This window comes from Mya arenaria, chromosome 6 (assembly GCF_026914265.1).
Source record: "Mya arenaria isolate MELC-2E11 chromosome 6, ASM2691426v1".
NCBI lineage: Eukaryota > Metazoa > Mollusca > Bivalvia > Myida > Myidae > Mya > Mya arenaria.
This window is the reverse complement of record NC_069127.1, coordinates 67,677,158-67,702,318: the sequence shown is the minus strand read 5'-3', so window position 1 is coordinate 67,702,318 and position 25,161 is coordinate 67,677,158. Positions and strand designations below refer to the sequence as shown.

The 25,161-nt window shown below is 33.1% G+C and overlaps 1 protein-coding gene and 2 long non-coding RNA genes across 3 annotated transcripts; all 3 read right to left on the bottom strand.

The window, feature by feature from the left end:
* Positions 1 to 1,960: 1,960 nt before the first annotated feature.
* On the bottom strand, positions 1,961 to 15,968 carry LOC128237983 (receptor-type tyrosine-protein phosphatase O-like). Its single transcript, XM_052953559.1, has 11 exons — positions 15,891 to 15,968; positions 15,529 to 15,630; positions 14,887 to 14,974; positions 14,462 to 14,552; positions 13,520 to 13,596; positions 12,818 to 12,952; positions 5,861 to 5,983; positions 4,029 to 4,192; positions 3,449 to 3,584; positions 3,201 to 3,285; positions 1,961 to 2,034 (listed from the first exon to the last, which is right to left on the bottom strand). The coding sequence occupies exons 1-11, from the start codon at positions 15,908 to 15,910 to the stop codon at positions 1,961 to 1,963; spliced, it is 1,095 nt and encodes a 364-aa protein (XP_052809519.1). The 5' UTR covers positions 15,911 to 15,968.
* Positions 7,825 to 12,604, bottom strand: LOC128239118 (uncharacterized). The gene is made up of 5 exons (XR_008261818.1): positions 12,243 to 12,604; positions 11,441 to 11,605; positions 10,449 to 10,567; positions 10,048 to 10,123; positions 7,825 to 9,721 (listed from the first exon to the last, which is right to left on the bottom strand). It is a non-coding gene; the product is annotated as an uncharacterized LOC128239118 (long non-coding RNA).
* Positions 15,969 to 17,055: 1,087 nt separating the features above from the next.
* Positions 17,056 to 18,088, bottom strand: LOC128239119 (uncharacterized). The gene is made up of 3 exons (XR_008261819.1): positions 17,976 to 18,088; positions 17,667 to 17,793; positions 17,056 to 17,123 (listed from the first exon to the last, which is right to left on the bottom strand). It is a non-coding gene; the product is annotated as an uncharacterized LOC128239119 (long non-coding RNA).
* Between the last annotated feature and the right edge of the window lie 7,073 nt (positions 18,089 to 25,161).

Here is a 25,161-nt window from a genome sequence, read left to right as displayed (position 1 = left end):
TGCGTATGCCTCAAATGATTGTTGTCAGGCATTTTGCATACCTTCACAGTATTATATGGTAGTTTGATTCTATTAAAACATTGATTTTGCAGATCACCATGTGCCAGCAGCCTGAAGTGGTCAAGCAATCTGAAACGGGAGTCAATGCAGCACTGAATCCCATATTTCAAGAGAATGAAGATGTTAGTCACCCCTGTCGAACTTGTAGGTTGGTCAATTATTTAAACGTGTGTCATTTACTGCAAATGTGTAATAATTGAGTAACATATAGACATAACTGTAACTATAACGTGTCGGGCAATAATATTTCAAACCCGTAGAGGCAGCGCATTAGTTCATATTATTGAAATATCATCACTCAGATAATGGGAACTGTCCAAATGTTTAAATATTTATAAAATAGGAACGTTTTGTCTAAATATGTATTACTTGTATGTCAGTTTCATTAAACATGGGAACTCTTGTATTGTTTAAATGTCGACATTCATACAATGGGTGCTGCCTTGATATTAAAATCATGACAATCCTAAAATAGGAACTGTCAATATGTGAAGTTATTATGTTATTGGCACCCTGTTTATTTCGTGCTTTGTTATATTTCCAGCATAGCATTTAAACACTCTCACGACTAAGTAACTCAGTTATAAATGTGGAATTTGAAAATAGCTTAATTTTAACCAAACAAGTCTTTCAATTGTTATGTCAAGGAACAAGAAAAGAACTTTAACCTCTAACTCATAATTTAGCACGTAAATGCTTGCTTATTCCAATGACGAGCAGACTTTTGTAATTGACCACATGTATCAAATTGACAGATTTTGTGCTTCGTCCTTTGGATAAACAAATCCAAGTACAATAAGTATAGTAAGGATTGGAAATCAATATCATCAATGACTCTTCTGTCTGTTGAATCCATTTATTATGCAAAGTAAGGGTATATTTAATTTCATCATCGTGATACTTATTAGCGAATCAAATTATTAATAAATCACATTAAAACGCATTTACAGTGTGACACAGAACAGAGCAGAAACGAAACGAATTTTATCTACATAAACTATAAGGTTTCTTGTGATAAATAAACACACAAAAAGTATACAATAATACAAGACATAAGGCAATAGCACATTGCAAGGACAGATCTTATGTGGACAATATAAAACGGGTTTTTTAAGTAATCTTGATATTAAAAAAGTCACAATTAACAAAGACAAAGTTGATATATGAATGCTAATTTTGCCAAATAAATACCATTCCACTTTGTTGTGTTTGTGTCTAAGACAAACCGTACACAGACTCTTTCACGCTTTTTGTCTTGATTAAATTTAGAGCAATTACATGAGCCCCGATTTATCAAAAAGTGCTGTAGTGAACTCGAATACATTTTTAATGGATGAACTCAAACACAATCTCGCATTGTTTCATAAATTACTTGCAATTTATTAAAGCCGATTTTAGTTAAAAAAATTAATAAAATACCAAAAATAATTTGCATATTCAACTTTTAATTAATGTGATTTAACCATATATGTTGCTTTTTTCAAATAAACAATTATCACATTGACTTGTATGCTTGTTGATAAGAAGTCACGCGTTTCTTTGTCCTTGAACTTCCACAGTTAAACAGTTCAATAATGGCACATAGCACACGTACATACATAAAGAAAGAATAAATAATAAGTAGTTAAGAAAGAAATGTATATACCGATTTCATGGAAAACAAGATCAAATGAATGTAATGAAGTGAAGGCAGTATAACAAAGCCTAACACTGCTTAATCGAAGAATTGTTGATCCATAACATTATGTTGATACAAACGAAAGGATGCATTTTAAATTTCAAAACATATCAAATTGTCGGAAAGTTGATGTGTCAAATTCGAAGATGTTCTCATGACTGTTTTCAAGTTTTTAGATAAATTCAGCTTAAGCTGTTGTTGTTCGCATTTGCCAGAATGTATTTATAATGAATCGTTCTGGTATGCCGTGTTTTCGTAGATATTATCTTCCCCCATACGTGTATTTTCGTACAGGTCTGAATAACAAAACAGTATATAACACAACATGAAGTCATATCATTCGATTCTGTTTTATTACGTTTATAGGCAGCGCGTTCATCAATCTCAAATATGATGAGTACTTTTAAAATTATAAAACAGTAAGCTCACGACTGCGAGCAATGTTAAGCCTAGCACCCACCGTCGCGAAGATAATTTACGAAATACCTATTCTCGTTACTCGAGTTATTAATTAAGGCATGCGCACTGGCACAACTCTGCCTCCGTTTGCTGAACATGTCGGCTTAGTATCGAATTTACGCCTCGACGTAGTCGTAGGCAATCTCACGACCGGTTGCAAACAATTTCACGATTTACTAGTCGTTGGTATGATTTTATGATCTACATCATTGACAAATCGCTTTAAATTGGACACGTTTGTGTAATACTGACATGGGACGGTATTCATTGACATGTTGACGATTTGCATTTCCATGTAATCTTACCTTTTCATAAGTTTGAAACTTGACCTTATTAATACTCTAAGGTGCAAGAGGATTGCTGAAGATTCAGTAACAATGGTGGTTAGATCAATACCAATTATTTATGATGAGTGTGCAAAAAGCAAAGTTTCCAAAGGATTCACTTCGCTTCCTGTGGCGATGCCTCGAACATTATCCTAGCAGCAATATATACAGACAATCGTGCGTTCATTTAAATGTTGCGGTAGACCGTACAGGCAGCTTCCGATTCTTAATTGTCACACCTTAACCGTAGAGGAAGTGAAGAACATGTGTTAAAACTGCATTCATTTGTAGTTTTAATCGTAAATGTTTGCTTTAAATTTTAAACAAATGCTCAATTACTTTTTATTTTAGAATTCCACGAATGATTCTTAGACGATGTTCACAAATATCAAATTTATTAAGCTAAATCATCGCGAATGCTCCTAGACAGATTTAAACAGTTGTTTCCGTTTCCAATAAAACCGAGTATGCATGTTGCTTAAAAATTCAGACAGATACCATCATGTTCGTCCTTGCAACTTACTACGTTAATCAGGATCTTTTGAATACGGACCGTCTGCGGCCAAAGTAGTGACAGTAGGAGCCATGCTTTATTCCTTATCAAGAAAGCAACATAAGTAATAAAAATAGTACACACCCACGACTTCAATGTTCTTTACTTAAAGAAGTGAACTTACGTTCATCTTCCGGCTCCTCCTCTTCGTCATCCTCGTCAGAGGTTATAAACGCCTTCAGACACTCGTGGATATAGATGAACTGGTCCTGCATTTTTATTGTGTAAGAAATTGTAAAACACGTTGATTTATTTAAATGTCTATATCTAAAAATAAACACGATATACTTTAAAGTGCACATATATAGTTGCTGCAGATACTCAATCACATGAGGTATAAACAAGAAAGAACGAGCATGTACATTAACCTACCTCAGTTTGGACCATGTTGCATCGGTGGTTTCTCATATCAAGCACGAGTTTGTACACGTCCACTTCGTCATGGTCTCGAATGTGCTGCAGTACGTGGTCCACCACGATAAACGTCCCCGTCCGACCCACACCAGCGCTGCAGATAGTGAGAGAGGTGTTGATAGAATTCGAAAAGATATGACCCTTAATAATGCATATAATAATGAGGATATTGCATTGCAATGCTTACCGTAAATGTACAGTAGTGTTTTACGGCATATCTATTGGCAGTATAATATGTTCCTGCAACTGCTTCAAAGTACAATATTAGAAAATCGGGGTGTTATGTACGTACAATATTGTATTGATTTAATCACGACATATAGTTACGAAAAGGTAAATGAACATTTTCAAATTGTGGGAATTTACATAATATAAACAAAGCAAGCCATAAATAAGTCACGTTTCTATGAAAGATGTGATGCGTGAAGTGTGGGTTTGAGTGTACTTTTTCAATTATAAAAGACATATTGGGTGTAAGTGCTGTGCGTTAACAAAAACAAAACATTATTTCTTCTTTTCTTATTTCGTTCTCCCCCACCTGCAGTGCACAATCATGGGCCCAGCATTTTGTGCGCCACCTGGGCGCTTGTTGTGCTCTTTCACTGACTTTACGAACTCCAGAAGCATTTCCGGATCCTCAGGGCAGCCCATATCTGGCCACTTCAGGTAAGCGAACTGACGGACAGAACGCCGTTCCCCCTTCTGAAATGGGAGCATGCGGGATTTGACATGCGGTTATCAAGACAAACACTTATGCATTGCATCTACATGTTTATTATTGACATTTAAAGTGAGATGATAAAAGATGATAAAACCGTGAGCTCATCCACCAAAGGCATTCATGCTAACTGGCTCGACTCGTATCGATTCTATTTGTCTACTTTATCAGGCGTATAATGCATGCCATGTCCTATTTACATATATAAGGAATTCGAGCTCTGGTATCGTAAAAATGGGAATACTACTGTGACTCGTTGTGATTTGACTGCTTGAGATTTGGACATTTTATTTATTATTTTATTATTGGGAAAGTTTTCTCTCTCACGCGCGATTGTGAAGAAAAACTCACAACGTCAAAGAAGTCGAAAGGAGAACATCTCAGACTAACTGTGTGAAATGAAATAATAAATATATACTTTAACAATTATTTATTACAGGTTTGTTTAGCAGTTGTTGGCTTTCTTGTTCTTCGGTGTTATGGAATTTTCATCATTCATACTCTTTCTGCTTCAAACTTCTGTTACTTCTTCTGTAAATCTTTACGGGCTGACATTTACCATTTTATTCTCTGCACTTTATTGTAACATTGCATTTTGTTAACACAGCTTAACAGTCTGCAGTAATTGGAGGCGGAAGTTAAGTAGATAGGTTTTGGGTTACATTTACACATGTAAGTATGAAGAGATTATTTTAGTCATTTTTGATTCAAACACTTGGTTATACCATGTTTCTAGTATAGAATTGTGTAGGAATATATTAATATGTTAGATATATATTGACTGTTTAAATACAAATGAGACACGAGCTGGAACGAACCATTTTCATTTAATCCGTCTAGAATACTGTGATTGATAGTTTTATATTAAATATTTGTATATTGTATTGTAAATGTTAAGCAATGTGATTAGCATGCCTCGGGGTATTTGTTTGCAGAACCTATTATCCAGTCCAGTTGTGCCTGACGATTGAATTAGTTATACATCCGAGAATTAAAACACATGAATTCTTATAACGTTGTATAAACTTCATTCTGAGCAAGCAGGGTTACACTACAGGTACGTAATTAAACACTTTCTTCATTTGAATAAGATGTTTTATGCTCGACAAACTTCAAGTTAAACCAAACATGCAGGGGTGCTAGGTGGATGCACTTCAACTGGGATAACTTTAATTTCGGTATTCGTGGAACAACATAGAACACTTTAAGAGTAATAATAAGCTATAGACACAATGCATATTCGACATTCCGATACCTGCAGTGTACCAACAAAGGGCCAGTTGGAAACAGCGGCCTATATTGGCGGACCAAGGTGACGAAGTTAATCAAGGGCCAATGACGCTCCGGACACCCGAAGTCAGGCCATTGAAGGTAATGGAAGTGCTTTAACTTCCTTGTTTTACTTCCCTGTCATTTGTACAGTTTATGATTTAGTACTCTGTATCATTTTAACTCATTTACTGATTTCGACCTATTATCTAGTAAATTGAAAATTTAAAAAGAGTTAAAAACAAATGTTTTTTCGGAATAAGTTCATTACAGTTGACAGTGTGTAGTAGTCAGGTGTAGAACAAATTCTGATATGTACTTCCAAAATAACATTAGACAAGTGATACATAGTTTCTACGAAACGATAAATGCAAAAAACTCACCATTTTGATTTCGAATATTCTAAGTGTGTAGTCGGAGAGGTTAGACTCTGACGTCACCGAGACAACCAGGTCCCCGTAATAAACTGGTTCATTCACATCCGGCCAGTACTTATCACACTTAATCTGCAGAAAATGTAATAGTCTTAACGAAACACTTGCTTAAAAGAAAAAAGTTAAGTCGCAAATATCCGAAAATGGTAACGGATTGGTAAACGGTTAAACATGCTATAAACAGTACGTCAAGGTATGTGATAAAATATTGCGACACTCCAAGATGGCGTACAAGATAGTAACCATATAACAAAAAACATCTACATAACAAGTAATTATATATGTTTATATATGTAAGTATAATAACTCTGTCTTTGCTGAACAATACACGTAATTTGTATGTTTCTATTATTAAAATATAATGCAGTTAAACGTCATTTTATACTCTCCTTTATACCATTTTTAAGTGTCATTATTAAGACACTCTCTCAATATTTAAAAGTTAATCTATTAAATGTTGCCTCAAAACCATACCCCACCCACTGATATATAACAGTTAAAAGTGTAATAGTAATGGATGTCACCATTGAATATTTTCCTCCACCAAATTGAACTTTTCATGAACCCAACAACCCTTACCATCTAACTTTCATTTTAGTTGAAACAGAAAATGACCGTCCCCACACGCTCGTTGTTTCTTCGAACAGAATAAACCAAACCAATCATAGTGTCGAATCATCAATGATACTGGACTTAAGGACATTTACTGATCACTTGAACACTTATAAACAAGCAGTTCAGTTCACTGATGGCCTCCTTGCATCGTAAAGACCGACCAGTCCCAATAATGATCTGAGGTCCGAACCTATTTCAAATCTATTTCTTATAGTTTGCTTTTATCTTAGGCGTTCGTGGTTTGTTTAGTTTCTTAACTAATAGCCTTTACTTTTTGCTTTATAAAATGATTGTAACAAAATAACAAAATATAAATGAATCGAAGTTTTTGAAAATGAAAAGGGTTGTGCCTCACCATAAACAAGATACTTAGTGTGTTATTTTCACTTCACATGTTAAAAGGTATTGATAAGGAGTGACATTTATATTTTCCTCATGTAAAAACTATTGAAATTACTTTTCATTTTCATATTTAAATATTTACCAGAAGCGATGGATGCAAATGTAAGTACAGTAAGTTTGAGCGCTATAAACATAATTGTGATGCTTGTGATGCATACACATTTGAAATGACCTACTTGACTCACAAGAAAATGGTACAGTTTGGCAATGAATGACCGTGAACATTATCTATATAGATGCCTTATTTACCAGAAAAAAAGATAAAATTATATTTACGCTATATGTAACATACTGTACAGTTCAATTTTAAATAAATAGCCAAACCTTTAATAGTTTGAACAACTTCCCCTTTCGAAAAGAGAAAAACATTCAATACTGGTTTGTATTTATTGCGAGGTCAGACGTTTATTATAAGTTATAACTGAATAAAAGCGGTAACGAGAAAGAAAAAGAAAAAAAGTATTTTAAAGACATAAATTATCTTATGTTTTCAAAGAAAAGGTAGTCATTTACCTTATACTAATTACTAGAAATTGAAGTGATGTTACGTTATCATATTGTAAAATTCAGACTATCCCATAAGCATATGGGCATAACAAATAATAACATCGAACGAAGTGTTTATGAGCGAATCCATATTTAGTAAAATAAAAACGTCAACAAATTTCAGTTCATCGAAACCATTATCTAGAAGGGTGAGTCAGATCAACCATGCTGTAAATGTGGATGGGAATGGGAATATGATCATTCTGGCCCAAAAATGACATTTTGAGATATTGTAACCTTTATGATGCCAAGTATTTCAAGAACAAAAATCCAAAAGTCAAAATTCACAAAAACTAAAAAAATATAGTACTTTTCGTAACACGGGTGTAGAAATCGAAATGAACAAAATGTATGGTCTAATGTGTTTATTTAGAATGAAATATCCATGTCAGATAAGTATCATGTCAAGGACTATTTACATGTAACATATAAGTTTTAGCATAGAAACAATAAGCACTCATAGTTTGATTACAAAAGTTAACGAAAAGTTCATAAGTGCATTTGGTTGCTATGGTAACTATTGATAATGCCATTTTCACTCATTTTCTAAATGTTTCTCAAAAAATAATGTTTTTCATAAAGTTGTGTTTTAAGTTATTGACATTTTTATGATACCAAGCAATTGCAGAAATAAAATCTGAACTAGTCAGTCAAATATTAAAAAAACAACAATGGATATGGAACATTTCGTAACAGAGAGCTTTAACACAATTTGAACGAAATGTTCGCTAAATCTGTTCTTATTTTGAATGAAGTACACAAGTCAAAATATTAAAATATAAAACTATCTTTACTAGTATCACATTCACTACAAAAGGAAAGTAACAAGTATACATTGCTAATGTCCATAATGATAAAGAAACTTACAACAAAGGTCAAAGCAAAATTCAGTTGCTATGGTTACTTATGAAAATGCTATTACCAATCATTTTTGAAAGTCCGCATAATTTTTTTTTATTTATAAGTTATTGACATCTTTATGATACTAAGTATTTACAGAAATTAACTCTAAAGTTTCACGTTAAATTTCACAAAAGTTATAAAACATATGAAACATTATGAAACACAGGGATAAAAAACAATGTGAACAAAACTGTTCTTATTTTAAATATTATATATATGTCAAGATACCTGTTTAAATATATCACTTATCTTTACTAGTGTTACATAAACTTCAACATTAAAATAGCAAGTACACATTGCTAATGTCTATATTGACATAGAAATTGGCCACAAAGGTCAAAGCAAACATCGGTTGCTATGGTTACTAATGAAAATGCTATTTCCAATCATTTTCAAAGTCTGCCACAAATAATGTGTTCTCAATATACAATGCGTTTTAAGTTATTGGCATGTAAATGATACCAAGTATCTTAGGCATAAAAACTAAAGTTTCTAGTCATTTTTGTACAAAGAAATCAAAAGATATGGATCATTCTGTTACACATTGGTAAGCCAGTTTGAAAACAATGTCCACTAAAAATGTTCTTATTTTAAATGCAGTGTCCATGCCGAAATACTAACTTAACTGTCTGTTATAGCTAACACATAAACTAATTCATAGACACAAAGAGTACACATTGCTCATTATATGTACAAAATGACACAAAAGAACTATATAAAACAACAGCCTGTTGCTATGGTTACATGTGATAATGCCATTTTTTACTCATTTCTTTCATATTTGCCACAAACATTTGATCTACAATCGACATTTCACCAACAAATGAGTAAACTTCGACTTTACACAGAGTTGGTTTAGGGCATACTGCAGATCTTGATGACTCAGATCTAAAGAATGGACCAAAAGAATATTGAAGGTACGATTGACGTTCAGCATCTAGGCACGTTGCGTGCTTCATTTCAGGCAAAACACCACATTCTGGACTCATCCTCAAAAGAATAACTTCAATTTCTGAGGAATCTACAAACTCTTTGCATACTAAACTCCTGGTTTATGTTTTGATACATAGAAATGGTGGTATTTGGTAATATTCTTTAGAGTTTTGAAATATGTATCTAGGAATGATTTCCAACTGTGAACTGTGATTGGCTGTTGAGGGTCATAAACCAAGTGTGGGATGTTGTGGACGGACTTTGAAGAGGTGAAAACAGTGTGGGCAATTTCTTGAAGATTCTCGGCATTACAACATCGCCACTGGACCTTCCAGTTGCCGAAGTGACAGTCAGGAGCAAATTTGGTGTGCCCAGCCAACATAGTGTTTAGTGTTACACTCTCATGCAATCCTGAAAATTGTTGGAAGATCTGTTTAGTGTAAATAAAACTTATCTATATTCACAAAAAATATAACTAAGCAAATGATTTTAACTAGGGTATAATAAAGTTTTCAAGACATATAAATCTTACAATAATGAAGTGTTAACATATGTTTATTTAGCTAACATATTCCTCATATCAAATTACTGCCAACTACACTTTAACTTCATCCAGTTCTGCATCCTTTAAAATTAAAGCACCAATCGCAGATATCAATGATGTGATTGATTTCAAAAGACAGTGCATTTGTCCTAAAAAATCAGACAAACAATTATTAACAGATAAGAAAACTTACCTGTCATTACAGGTCACATGGCATACCAAAGCACAGCATTGTTCTTGTTTTGGCAGACAGCATTATCGAAATAAACCTGGAAAATTTAATACATTTTTTTTCTTTTTTAAGCTATATGCAGTACATGAAGAAAGCAATGTTATATTGATGGACATATTTCATAAGCCATGGTTGAATCCAAATATCCAATCGTTATCAATCATCGAATGTAAAATGGAAAAAAAAATCTGAGTAAGAATGTGTTTCATGGTGTAAAATATGTTAAGTTTCATCATCTTTTATATTCACTATTGATTCTCATAATCTCTTCTCAGCAATAAGGATAAAGTTTGCATAAGCTGTTAGAACCTTTAATCCATTAAAATTCTATAGATAATTTAAATGGGTGAAGCATTAAATACCTCAGCATGTTTTTCACCGACACCATAGTGCTGAAAGTAGTGGTGGGCCAGGCTCACGACACTGTCACTTCCTTTCCCCAACAATTCGGCCTCGTCCACCAGATAAAATGTCTACTTTCCTGTACAAATAAATGTTAACTATTGTTAAAGGGACTATACACCAGATTGGCACCAAAAACAGTTTTTTTCTGTAACAAATCTCAGGACAATTATTTAATAAAATGTTTTACTCTTTGATATCATAATTGTAAAAAAATACCAAAATGTAAATGTTCGATCCGGATTCACCAAAATTGCAGTCCAATGTTGTATCTACTGTGCTACGAAGGCTTACTCTAAACCTTTGGAATATCTAAGCTATATACCTAACTTGGTAATATCAGGTGATAACATTGACAAGCCAATCACGCATACAAATGAATTCTACTAGGTATACATACCTAGTAATCTATTTTAATGGTACAATACGAAAAAACTGCAAATATATAATTGTAAACTATGTGGTACTTCAGTTACATGTAGTTAGTTTCAATGCATTGTACTCATTGATACCAAGTTTATGTCAGTTTTCGACAATTTTCTTCTTTTTTTCCCGCTATTTCATCATATGGTGTATAGCCCCTTTAATTGATTTCACAAATAATAATAAAATTGTACTGAAATAGTCAGCAAGAAGATAATGTAGACAACCCAAAATGACACTAACAGATAGCTGTATTACTTTTACAGATCTTTATTTCTAATTAAAATTCATTTTTAAAATCCAAGCTAAGATCAAGAGTGTTTAACTTGTTTACGTTGAATCTTTTAAAAGGATTTCTAAGTATGGCCAAGGTAAAAGTTTTTGAACAGGAATACAAAGCTGACAACATAAAAAATCTAACCTAAAAAATTAATTCTGACTTGGAAAGACAATTTTTACAGGTACATCATTATTGTATAAGATCTGTCTTATTCTGTTACTCCATGTTTAATTCAGAGTGACATCTTACCATAAAAACATAGCTGAACCTAAGGCACACATGCGAAACACATGACACTTCTGTGGGGTGGCGAAATATATCGGCCCAACTTGTTGGCATGATGTGGATAGTGGACTTGCTGGGCAAAATCCCATGAGTAGTGGTAGTGCACATCTTGGCTACATGGTTCAGCACCTTCAAAGACAATAATGATAGCAAATAAAAAATCAAATAGTATTTTACTTTATGAAAACAGGTGATCCGAACCCGTTATTCAGTAACATTCAAATGATAGTAGTATGCACACTGCAGTTTGTTTACATTTTGAATCTCCTTGACATCTTCAGTTCTCAGAGTACCATCATAATTATTTTACAAAGTAATAAATCATCGTTGAAATTAGTCTCAGAAACATCATGTCCACTATCAGACTCTTGTTCATTTCACAATCAAAATCATCATTATTTATCAAACATAAAATTGACCTTTCATCTGAATCTTTTATATTTTGACTTTGAGAAGACTGCACAAATTCATTTATAATAAAGATTGTCAAGTTAAAGTTGTTCATTTGCAAAATCTGGATCATCATTTTGAATATATTCTTTTTCATAAGGTACCGTCGAGGCCTGTGACAACGTTTAACATTTAACCTTGGCGGTCATTATCGGTTGCTAACAACAAAACAATTCGCAGAATTCACTTCCGGGTTTTGACAATTACTTTGATTGCCATGTGAAAGTACTGTCAAATTACTTATCAAGCTTGTAGATTGTGTTATACTGATTAAAAATAATCATTAATGATTAAATAACATTTTATTTGTACTTACCACTTGCAATTCCACAATTTAAACCAAGAAACGTTGAAGTTTAACACCGGATGTTCCTCGTGATAAACTGGGAAACGGTGTCTCGGTTACTACGTTGTTTGTCAGAATGTTAACAAATATCGGTTATAAACAACCATTTCATGATCAAGCATATTCTGATCAATGTTCTTTCGTTTCAAAAAAATAAAATAATACTGTTTTTATTTCAAAAACGCCTCACATCATCGACCAGAAATGTTTGCACCTTACCGTCATACAAACGTAGTTACCAAAGTCCAAAAGCCGAACAGCTGACCAACTCTTTCGGTAAATTAAACACACGTTAAAAGGTTATGATCAACTAAACGTCAATAAATAGTGTTGCAGAGGGTTTATTGCTGAAATTGATGTGTTTTTTTATGTTGACAACAAATAACTAAGTTTTAAGCTCGAAAATACCATGAAAAATCAAGGGGAAAAGAGTGCGCGATTTGATTCTCGCTTTTTCTCGTTATTCACGTTAGCGCCACAATGATCAAAATCGCGTTCCCATCCACAAATAAAAAAAGTTCAAATTAAAACAGTAAATATATTACCCTTCCTTTTTCCACGAGTTTCGTCAGCATAACAATGGTGTCAACATTTTGTTCCCATACCATTCGCCAGAAGTCGTCAAACGTCGCCAGCATCGGACCCTGGGTGGCAATATACTCGCTTGGGGATGTGTAGCCCTGTAGTTAAGTCATGTGCACATTATACTCAAATTGAATTATAATTCCATTTCATAAATAGATACCGTACTTGATAGGGACGCTTTCGAGCCCGGAAAAGAAGGCTTTACTGAAAGAAACTCGAGAGATACTGAATATTTGCGAATAAACATCATAAGGGAAAACGTAAGGCCCCTGATCTAAAATTCAGTATGATAAGGTTTATAATGAATACTTATTTGAAGAACGAATGCAAGTGCCAAACATACTCATTAAATTCACCGAAGTGTACTGTAACAATGATTTGAAGTGTTTACACTAGTATTTTTTGTTTTGGTAAAATATTTTCCATTTTGTTGAGCGGTCAAACATGATGCAATTTCAATATATTCGAACTACATTGCTAATATTTTCAGAGAAATATATATTTGTTTTTCCTATTTTAAAATTTCATTTCCACATAAACTAACACTAGTATGAAAGAAATTATGACATAATTGATAACATAGGATGTACAGGGTGGACAATGAATTGGTACGGGCAAAAGTGGTCCCTTACCAGTTCACTATATTTTATAAATGTACATACCGGTATGTAATTTGCATTTATAAAGTCGGATCCGTCAACATCGTCTGACGGCCGAAGTTTTACTCGAGAGTGGTCAACTGCAAATATAGATAAGCAATGGACACCTCAGAATAAGCTGAGTAGCCTGCAAGTTAAACAAGATCCTGTTCAAAAGCGCATACACCATTTTTACCAATGTATTTGTGTTCATTTACGAATAAAGAAATGAATATCTGGTTTCATGTACAGTGAAACATATTCATGAATTTGAACTCTATTTAAAAGTTTGATCTTGACATCTTTAAAACATAAACATAAATATTTCAATAAAAATACTTCAGCTCCAATGTTGAACAAATTTTCCGTAAATGTCAAATTGTTTTGATATGTTTCATAAACTTGTATGAGTAGTGTAGTGGTTATAATCTCTGCCTTTAGACCGCGAGGGCTCTGGTTCGATTCCTGCTGCCGGCGTTACATTTATTTTGATATTTTGTTTCTAAATCCTAAAATGGTTTATTTTTCAATATTTTCAGATATATATTTTTGATCACATTGCAGCTTATACAATTCCAGAGACACAAGGGTCAAGACCAAACAAACTCAAACAAGAGACACAGCACCACAAGACAACACATCTTAAACACATATCAAAATATCGTAACTTATTAATGTTGGTGTAACCTCATTGGTAAACATTGGTACGGTACACAGTAAAACTCATATGGGGTTTAAGCCAAATTGATGTCACTCAGACCCAGTATTTATGAATAAATGCAAAACTATAGATATAAGTCATATCGTCGTGAGTCGAAAGTATTAGCATGACATGGTATGGTTTGTGACTGAGGTAATTCAATAAATGTTTATGATCACTTACAATAGGAACTTGAGTATTCATGAATTAACAAACATAAATGATAACTTGTTTTATGTCGTTGTTTCAGCAACTTACACACTTACATGACAGAATGTTGGTATATCGATTTTTCGCTCTGCAGTTCTGAGATTCAGCAACTGTACAAGGATGTTTAGGGCTTTTTTCCTTAATAGCCTGGAACGTATGAAACAAACGTGTTGGTATATTGATAATGAAATTAAGTGTTCTTAGTTGTGCAAGACATTGCACTTTTGTGCATTATAAATGTTTAAAAAAGATGATAAATGCAAAACGGGTGATTGAATTAAACTTTTACTCGTCTGTTCTAAAAAATACTCCAAATGCATATTCGTATAACGAGATTATTATGATATAAACTACTATCTAAATTGGTGACTCAAAACATAATGCTAGTTATTGAGAGATACGTGAAAATAGTATGCTTGCAGTTTCAGTTTGAGACATGATTTATGTTTGAAATTCAAATGAACGATGGAACGAATTCAACCTTGTAAGCATCAGCAAAGAGAAGATCACTGTCCTTGTGCATTTTCTCTACAAAGTCTGGAAACTCAGTCAGTTTAACTGGACCAGGTCTGAAAAGGAGTCAACGAGAAGCTCATTTGCTTGCTTCTGAATTATTATAGCAGTCTAAACAAATGAATTTTGGCCTAAAACGATATTTTCCTGGAAATCGTTTATTGAGATAGATATAAGTGTAGTTCAAATAATTGACAATGCATTAGAGAGTTCTTTTTACAAATCGAAATTACCGACTTGATGTCAAAACATGTCGTGTTGCGACACAAATTAGTTTAAATGATAGATTGACCAAATTGTTCACATTCTTAATTATCCTATTTCAATTAGCCGATTTAAAACACAAAACACCGTTTATCGTTATTGTCTTTCCGATATACAAAATACTCATTTTTAATTCTACACACGCTTTAAAATAATAATTTTACTCAACATATACCAAAACAAAAAAGAGCGCATAGCTCGATCCTTGTATATGGGACTTAATATTGTTCGGGTAATTGAGGCTTGATTTGACCAAATCAACATCGATCATTAAAACTATTTATCTAAGAGATAGTTAAAAAGGTTGTGCACAATACTCAAAAAGCCAAAAGCAAAGCATTAGTACTTGTAAACAGCAACAGGTTTTTCCCTTGTTTGCATCGTCCCCATTTCACCGAATTGGTCACTGGAAGTATGTGTAATGCTTTCTGTGTCCTTTTTGAAACACCTATAAAGGAAATTTCTTCTAATGTTAAATCTTAAATAAATTGCACTCAGAATAATTTTTGAGCTTGGCGTGTGCAAATCAGAAGCCTGACAACCATTGACAGTATGTCGTGTGTTCAAGCTAAATGGTAAGAATTACGAGTGTTAATATCTAGTGTAGTAGTGCTGCAATTTCTCTCTAAATAACGAAATTGGTGAGTAAATGATGCCTGCTTTTAAAGTATTTAGAAAAAAAACTTATGAAAAGTTATGTTTCCTTACGCTGCCTGTCTTCGTCTCATAAAGAAGATCACCAATACAACTAGGACCAGAACAACAACCGCGGATACTGCTCCGCCCACAAATGCCGCTGTCATATTAGGTTCTATAATTAGAAATTGCACATTCGTTGTTATCGTAATGCTGCCAATAATAAATAGAAAAGTGAATTATAAAATTCTGTATTCATAAATTTGTGAACGGACATTCGTGCACAGTAATGCCAAAATGTGAACGCATGGCCATAACCTTGTATGATATAATTATATTAATTATATTTAAATCTTAATTATATAATCAATTAAAACAATCACAAGTGGGTATTAATATGCAATAACAATAGCTTAGACTTGCAATCAATTCTGAACTTAATGAAACTTAAAACAACAATAAATATACAAACAATATTTCGAAAACAGGATTCTTCGATTTAAATGATAGGTCATTCTTAAATACAATTGAGATGATTTAAACATGTGCTGAATATGTAGCCAGGACAAGTTAAGTAAGTATCGAAACCATATATCAAACTATTATTATAATATTGAATCTTTTCTCACAACACATCACTGGTTACGTATACTTCATAAAACCATGTGTCAATTGTATCATGTGAGTCTAAGGGCTGTTTAAATGGAGGTTAACATAGGTTGTATGTTGTGTTTCAATTAGTTATATAAAGTTCATAAGCATATTTGATCAGACTCAATCAGAACAGTATAGTTTTAAACAACGAGAAAAGTATCTATAGTTTGAGAGATACTGTGGGTTTCGAGGAAGAATGAAAGCTTTGTCTTCATTCACTGTACTGTTTAATGATAAAGAGTTTCCTGAATGTGTACATGCATTTCGATTGTTAAGACATTCAGTTTTAGGAAAACGGTATTTTAGTAGAATATCATTTTTCATAAATCTGTAGTTAGTCATACAAAATGCAATCAATAGCTTGTACACGATCAAATTACAAGATTGCAACAAACAACAAGCACCAATGACCTGTACCTTTTACGAGTATTTTCACTGTGACAAAAAATAAATATTCAATAATAATGTAGTTGCAAGCGAAATACAATAACCCGATTGATAAGGACAAAAAATAAACACATTGTTTGTAAATACTTAAATGCTAAATAAGGACAAAGGAGAATCTCGTAAATATCCAAATTACCTGTTTCTATCGGTTGTGAGTATACGGATTCACTGCAGCCGTAGTCCGTACAAACAAAGGATTTTACTCTGTAAGAAACCAAATCGCATTTGTGAATAATGACGCATATCGCGACATGAGACAAATTTATGTATAGAAACCTACATGCATTGGGTTTATCCTTCGTGTTTGGAACATTTTATATTTACATTACTGGATTATGATGAACAAGAAACTGAATAGGCTTTGTATAACACCTTTCGCGGATACCTCCTGTTGTCGCATTCTACACTGCTTGGATAGTTAAGCAATTCAATCGCATTGAAATGGATAGTTTATTTAGCGATGTTGATGAAACAACCGGCTTAAAACGGTATCCGCAAAAAGGTCTACATCTGAACTCGTATGAACTCGAATATGATTTCGCAAATAAAAAACATACTGTCATTGTTACCCTAATCATTAATATAAATTAAACGTTTTAGTATACATGGAAGCAACGGAACCGTTGAAGAGAATGCAAAATATAATTTTTATGAATGATCTAGTTAGTTTATACTTGCATTCAACCAGATGGATAATTTAACGTGTGGAATTGTTGTAATGACATTGAAAATGAAGAAGCTGTATACTTGAAAGAGCGTCCATCAGGTAAAGGCCCATTGCAATATTCCTTTGTAGTAGAAAAACCATGACACACGTCATTTCCAATGACAAATATGTTCGAATCATCTGTTGCAGAACGCTTTCGCCGATTCTCTGAAAAAGGTTAAAACATTTGATTGAACATTGAGATTCATGATATAATTGATTTTACGAATCGATGGAAGGTTTCAGTTCTTCATATGTTTCATTACATGCGGTCGAAGGAGTACTTGTCAGTATATGGTTGTGTGTGTAAATGGAAAATTGAAAAAAGTGTTCAGAATTGATTTCGTTACTGTTTGAGCATGGTGGCTTCCAATTTGGCTTTGTGACAATATATGGGGGGATATTGTTTAAGCCGTCTACTTGAAACCAGGTCTTGTATGTGTCATCGATCTTCTTTTGAAAGTCGTTTCTTTTACCAGCAAATGCGGTATCTATAATGCAAAACAATGGACTTTGAATGTGTAAAGCAGAGCCATACATGTTATAAACGATATGCTATTAAAATGCTAATAAACCATGGACTTGACTTGGTAAGTGTATATTATGGTAAACTTTAAAAAAACATAATAGCCAGACAACTAAAAGTTTTATTCAACTGATTTGTTAAACCATAGCTGTCATTGATCTGAATAAAGAAACCTGTAAGTTTAAATCAGATGATGGATAAACAGAGATATGTAGTCAAATACTACTTGCGAGTTAGTGTTTTTCTTTTTAAACGGATCTATTACAAATAAAGGTGTTGTTCTTTAAAAAGACAGCTCTTGAATTGTCTGCCTTTTTAGGGTTCGCCAAGAGTGTTATTATAAACACAAACAACAGCAAAAGGAGACGGAATCGTTGTAAGGCAGAAATAAAACATGTATGAAAGACTGTACCACTACAAAAACATATTTATGAAAACTTGATTTGATATGCCGTTAACCTGAAGCTGCCTCATCTGCTTCTGCAACTACAATGCCCCACATAGTTGGTGGTCCATTAGTCCTATTGCAAACAAACTCTGCAAGTGGAAGAGTAACTGCTATCTGCTTCTCGTCATCGTCAACAGACACGGACGCCTTTAGCATCAATGGATTCTTGCTTTCGTCAACTTTTATCGGAGCTGTAAAAGAATAGTATATGTGTTTCCCATGCGTACTATAGAACTCTTCTGAAAATATGATATATGATATATTAAATTGACAATTCTTTTTTATCAGGCTAGTTAATATCAGACCGTTGACCGTTGACATATTTTATTTGAGATTGTTCAGCTCGAACACTGCTCTTACACTGAATATACAAGTATAAATAATTCTTATGTAGTTTAAACCAGTGAGTTAAGACTTTTCTTAATAATTTACAAGAATATCATTTGTTACATTCCAATGTAAATTAAATTAGTGTTTCATTCTTTGGTATCTGGCTTCATTGTTTAATGAACTGAATCCATTTAAGAAAAATATGTTTCACATATTGCCTAATTTCCTTTTTTCACTGGACTAGCATATAAACATTTGTTACATTTATAAGCATTGCATGTCCAATACGAAAATGACATGGGACACTTAAATTATAAAAAAATAAACTCGTACGAAACGATCTAATGCATACTTATAAATACGTGTCTTTACCTCCAGGGTTCACCGTGATCTCTTTATGAACAGCTGCACCAGGCCCTACACTTGTACGTGCTTGTATCTGTGATGGTATATACTAGTTTGTTTAAGCTTTTTGAAATATTTCGGGCAGTGTAAAAAAAAACACAAAAAAAAAAACACATACACTGAGCTACTTATAGAAATTCCTTGACAAAAAGATGTATTCAATAATAAAGGTCCAATCAAACTCAAAGTGCGTGAAAGTGACAAAAATATCATTGGTTAATCTTTCTTTCAGAAACTTTAAACCAATTTATTAACCATCGTTGTGAAAAAGGTGCGTAAAGACACACTTATTAAGTTATTTTGCATGATATAGCGCGAGAACGTAGCTTTGTATTATCAGAAAATATGTTTAAACAAACTAACCGACACATTGTAGCTACCAATTACATTGCGTTATACCGTCTTGCTTGTTGGGTTTGGACCAACACGTACCTCAATCTAAGAAACAAAATTGGTCAAATAATATGAAATGATGTGTGCTTTGTACCACTACTAAATGTGTTTTCTAATGCGAATCCCGATCAATATTTCAACAAAACAGTCTTCACTGCCATGACTTTGAAGGTTTTCCGCGGTGTTAACTAAAACATAGGAAAAGTGTGAGAAAAAAAAATAGTTTATAAACGTATATCATATGTAAAAGCTAACTTGCCTTTTCACTTTGATAGTGAATTACAAATCCTGTTAGGACGCCGTTTAAGTCCCGATCAATAGGCTTTTTCCAGTCAATATGAAAGTTCCTTTCCTCCAACACATTCTCTTCTGGTGTTACATCGAATTGTGCTACAGGTCCAGGAACTACGATGTTATCAATAATTATTACATCTACGTGCTTAATGTTACTATGAAAAGCCTTAATTATTTATCGTATAGTTATTTAAACAATAAAATATTGATGTATTATCAGTGTGAATGTATATTTTTACAAATACACATTGTCATCAATATTAAATGCTCACCGGCTTCGGCAGTTCGAAATGTTTTCCTTTCTGAGCTTTCTATTAATTCGGCATGACCTTTCTCAAACGTAATTGCGTCAACAACGATGTCGTATTCCCAGTAAGCGTCAAGACCAGGCACAGTGCATTCGGTCGCCAGCGTGTCTGTAACATATAAATGTATTTTTGAAATAGCATTCGTTGTTCTCAGAACAATATATATATTCTATATTCTAATATATATATTATATATTAGAATACTAAATACTTAAAAGTTAATATGATTGTCCTTTCTGATACATATTTTTACATACAACTAAATGTGTTTACTAACGCTTCTTTATATAATGAATACATTGATTGCAACTTACCTGTCCAATAACCAACACTAGTTTTGCACGACTGAATTCTGATGGAACCATTAACTGAATCGTTTATGTGTACTATATACTTAGTTGGACCATTAAAATGGTCTGCCTTTTCCCATTCAATCAGGAGAGATGACGAGGTTTTGTTTTTTGTGGAAACTTTGATTGGTTTCTCTGGATCTTCAAAATATAAATGCTAATTACATTTAAATAACAAAACATTGACATCGATATAAGAATGATAATTTATTGGTTGAAATTACAAATTTGAATGAAATAACCACTGTATGAACTATATATGTAAGAAATGGGAGTATCATTGTTCAACCTCTTGTAATGATAAAACACATACCCATTTAATATCATTCAATAAACAATTACAACTATGGGGACTAACTACCTCAAAAAAGAAGTATATTGAAACAATAATGGTTTCAATTAGGTAACAAATAGGAAAAAAGCAACCATATAAAAATATAAATGCATTTTGAGGTTGAAGGTGTCGAGCAATTTTTCTTTACAACGTCTTGCATCAAACATGTGATTTGATGTGGGGTTTTTAAATTCCTAACATTTATCAATGACCACAATGTCACAAATTTTCTCCGCCCCCAACACATATTAACATTTATTACGATGCGATTATACATGAAACGTCGTTTTTAAATTACAAGCCAGGACCCTTCAAACCCCATTTTGGTAGTAAGGTTATTCCATAAACTTACAGTCAATTTCCGTCCAGAACGAAACATTCGATAATTCGCCATCACCTGCGCTATTCAAAGCATAAACTTCAACCTTGTATCTTCTGTATGGAAGCAATGCAGATATGGACGTTGACTCGTTGGCTACATCTATTTTATATGATTTAGTATACGCACTTTCTTCTTGTCCTTCTGATAACAATTTTGTTATCGTAACTGAATATCCTGTAAGTATTCCGTTTTCAGAACAAGGTTTTGTCCAGGACACTCCAACACTTTTTGAAGAAACATCTTGGTAATTAAGTTGTTGCACTGATCCAGGGTCTATAAATGAAATTTATAATCAAAGATGTAGTCATAATAAGTTATGTAACGAAAGCTACTTTTCTTCCTGACTTCTAATACCAGGTGGACCCGTATATGTGTTTCAATTTCATTTATAACATTACCTTAGCTAAAATAACAAATGTTACATCTATACATACTTGTCTCCTTTGTCCTGACTGAAATTAAATCAGACGGTTTTCCTGTGGCAATTGCATTAGTTGCTTCTACTGTAAGATTATATTGCCAATATGCATGCAGCCCGTTCTGAGTGAACTTTGTTACCGGCTCTAATTCGACACCATAACTATTCACTTGCAGAGGGCCAAAAACCCCGCAATCGTGTTTATGGTAAGTAGCCTTAACAGTGTAATTTATCACTTTGCCATTGCGTTCCACGGGAGGACTCCATTGAAGAGTGAACGAGTCGTGTGTCGTGCTTGCATTGAGTTCCACTGGCTGACCGGGAACTTGAAGTGAGTACAAAAGAAAGAAGTTAAATTAACCAATATCACATTGTTATGTATTTAACTTTTTTTATTTAATACTTATATCGAGTTTTCGTCAATTTTAAAACAACAGGTTTAGTCGTGTAAACAACAGCATTCGCTGAGTATTCTCGGAATGGGTGAAGCTGTTGGATGTTCCAAGACAAAGACGCGTCTGCCTTAGAGAACATTTCAGAATGTGATTTGTTACACGTGTCTGGAACCTGAAGAGTATTTTTTTTTGAATAACCATTTCCTTAATAGTCATGTATTCGAGTTCAGTCATATTAGCCCTGATGCTAACAGACTGATGACATTCAGATATTTAATCCGGTAATATATGTAGTTGTAGGACAATTGAACCATGAGGAACACAAAAGAGATCATTTGATCAACCCTGATATTTTCAGGTATACAGTATTTGTTGTATCACGAAATAACAAAAGTTTGAATATCACGTCAAAATGCGTTAGTGTATGACTACGAGTTTAAGTCATGTTATGATAGCGTACATAATCTAGCGTCGTATTTTTCGCTAGTTTTTCGATCATGTCATATTTCTTTTTTATCAGACGTTTACATGGACGTCATATTATTAATTCCCTTCACTAAATGGTTGTAGCATTTTGCAATTGTATCTTTTGGTTAAAATTGGCGTTGTACCTTTCGGTGCCATCTAATTTGTATTGGGTGTGTGTCCCTATAACATAAACAAACACATGGTGAAAACAACCTTATTGATTGTTCTGTTTATCACGTTAACTTTGCATAAACTTTTGTATGTTTCACTAATAAAAAAAATTGCTAAAAGCAAGTATTTTATCAATAACGTACTTGCTTAAACCGATAGACTAGTTAGATTTTTCTTTCGTTGTTATTTGCTGTATACGTGCAAACAACTGTTAAAGGTGACTCACCAAGTTTCAATACTAAGTTTCAATCCAAGGTTAATGTCAGAACTGCCGTTACAACCAGCCATATATTTACAGTGTTACTCCATAGCAATTGTCGTGCTTTACCAAATTTGAGATGATTTCATAAGTTTAGTTAGTACGTTTATCTGAGTTTAACAAAAGCATACCAATAGTTCAATAAACAAACTGTATATATATAAAAAATATACTTTTTCCGCATTAGTATGTCAATATATTATTATAATGAACAACATCTAACCGAATTTGAAGCATTTGGCGAAGATTCGTCACAGTCCGTACACTTGTACGTCATCAATTGTTCACATGTCTCTGTTTCATTGTTAAGGACCCAAATATCATATCTTCGAAGAATACCATTTCTTTTATTGGGCTCTTGCAACTCAATTGTGCTTGTTCTTGATGTCAAATCTGTGTTTTCTATCGACTCTGGGATTCCCGGAGCTGAAATTAATTAAGTCTATTAATTTATATGTCTAGGCTTAATAAGGCAATGTATATACATTGTATGCCAAAGCAACCATGTCGCTTATATGTCGTAACATATGAAGTTAACAACAAACAACATCAACTTAAATCACAGAATATTCTAGCTGCTAGACTTGTCCTTGTAGTTTACATTGAATAACAATTAACAAGGAGAATTAAATCTATTTGTCTCCTCACAGTCGACATTTACAGCTGGTCTTTTTCAGAACGTTAATTTTGAAAATTAATACAGGTACAATGGAAACTACAGGGACTAGCCCAGTATCTAAATTTGTAACGAGGCCGCTGTTTATAGGCACATGATTCAAGGACAAACGAAGGCCGACGTTGTATATTGGTCGAAGTTTAATATGATTGAACTCGCACCAAATCACACATGGTGTAAAACTAAAAAACGATATTTAGAAAGTAGGTGTTATTTGGAAACGTATTCTAAACAATATGTTTAATGTTCGAGGACCATAAAACCATGTAAACTTTCTTTATAAAAATATGATTTTGACGTCTTCTCCTTCTATCTGGTGACAACATAAACTAAGGTATAAGGTATTATTTTAAAGAACCTTCAACAAAAATAGACATATTGCATGTACCGAATGGTGTTTAGTTATTTTTTTACAATAAAATGCTAAGACGGAGTGCACTTTTCAAAAAGTGTTTGTAGGAAAGCGCTGATTTAACATGCGTATGATGCTCCTCAAATTTGTGACTGAATGCATTCATGTATTAATGGTAAAACGTACGAATGATAAACAAATCGATACAAACTGTCTAAGATTCAAGCTTTTATTATCAAATAAAGTGATAGAAAAATGATGAAGTCAAAATATTGAGTCAAAAAAAAATGTTTGTATTTTTCATAACTTTTTTGTTCCAAATACTATAAAATTATATATAGGAGCAGAAATGCCATTCATTTATTCGTTGTTTTATGTTTAAACTTCAACATGTCATAGACATTTCCTGCTTTTCTACATCTGCAAAACGACAACCCGAAAAGCATATGGAAAGACATAAAATAACGGCGTCATCGCAGTGTACTGTGTTTAATACGCTAAAAAGATTAAAAGAAACAGTGCTTTTGGTAAAATTTTGCGACGGTTGTATTTTATGTCATCAACAGTTAAAGTTGTATGTAACAGTAACGAAATAGCTATAATTATATTAATTATATTAATTATGTATTATTTTGGACATATGAAACGCCATTTGAGTCATTAGATTTCGCCGTCTTGGTCTATCTCACCTGTTTTAAGATTTAACAAAACAAACTTTAGTATCTTAACAAATGTGCATTAATAAAAAGTCTGTTGAGGCTCCTTTGATATGTATAAATATAAGTAAACCTATATCAAATATTTATACGCATTTTTAAAGGGGATTCTTATACTATACTTTCAACTTCTTCTTCTTTTTACATAAGTAAGAGAGTAAAATTTATTATGATTTACGAACATTAAAAGGATTATTAAAACGATCCAAACATTGAATTATTATCAGCTATGAAATAGGGCATGTATCGGTGGTAACAATTTTTTAATAAATTAATAGATATTTATATCGCAAGCGAAGTCATCTGCCATT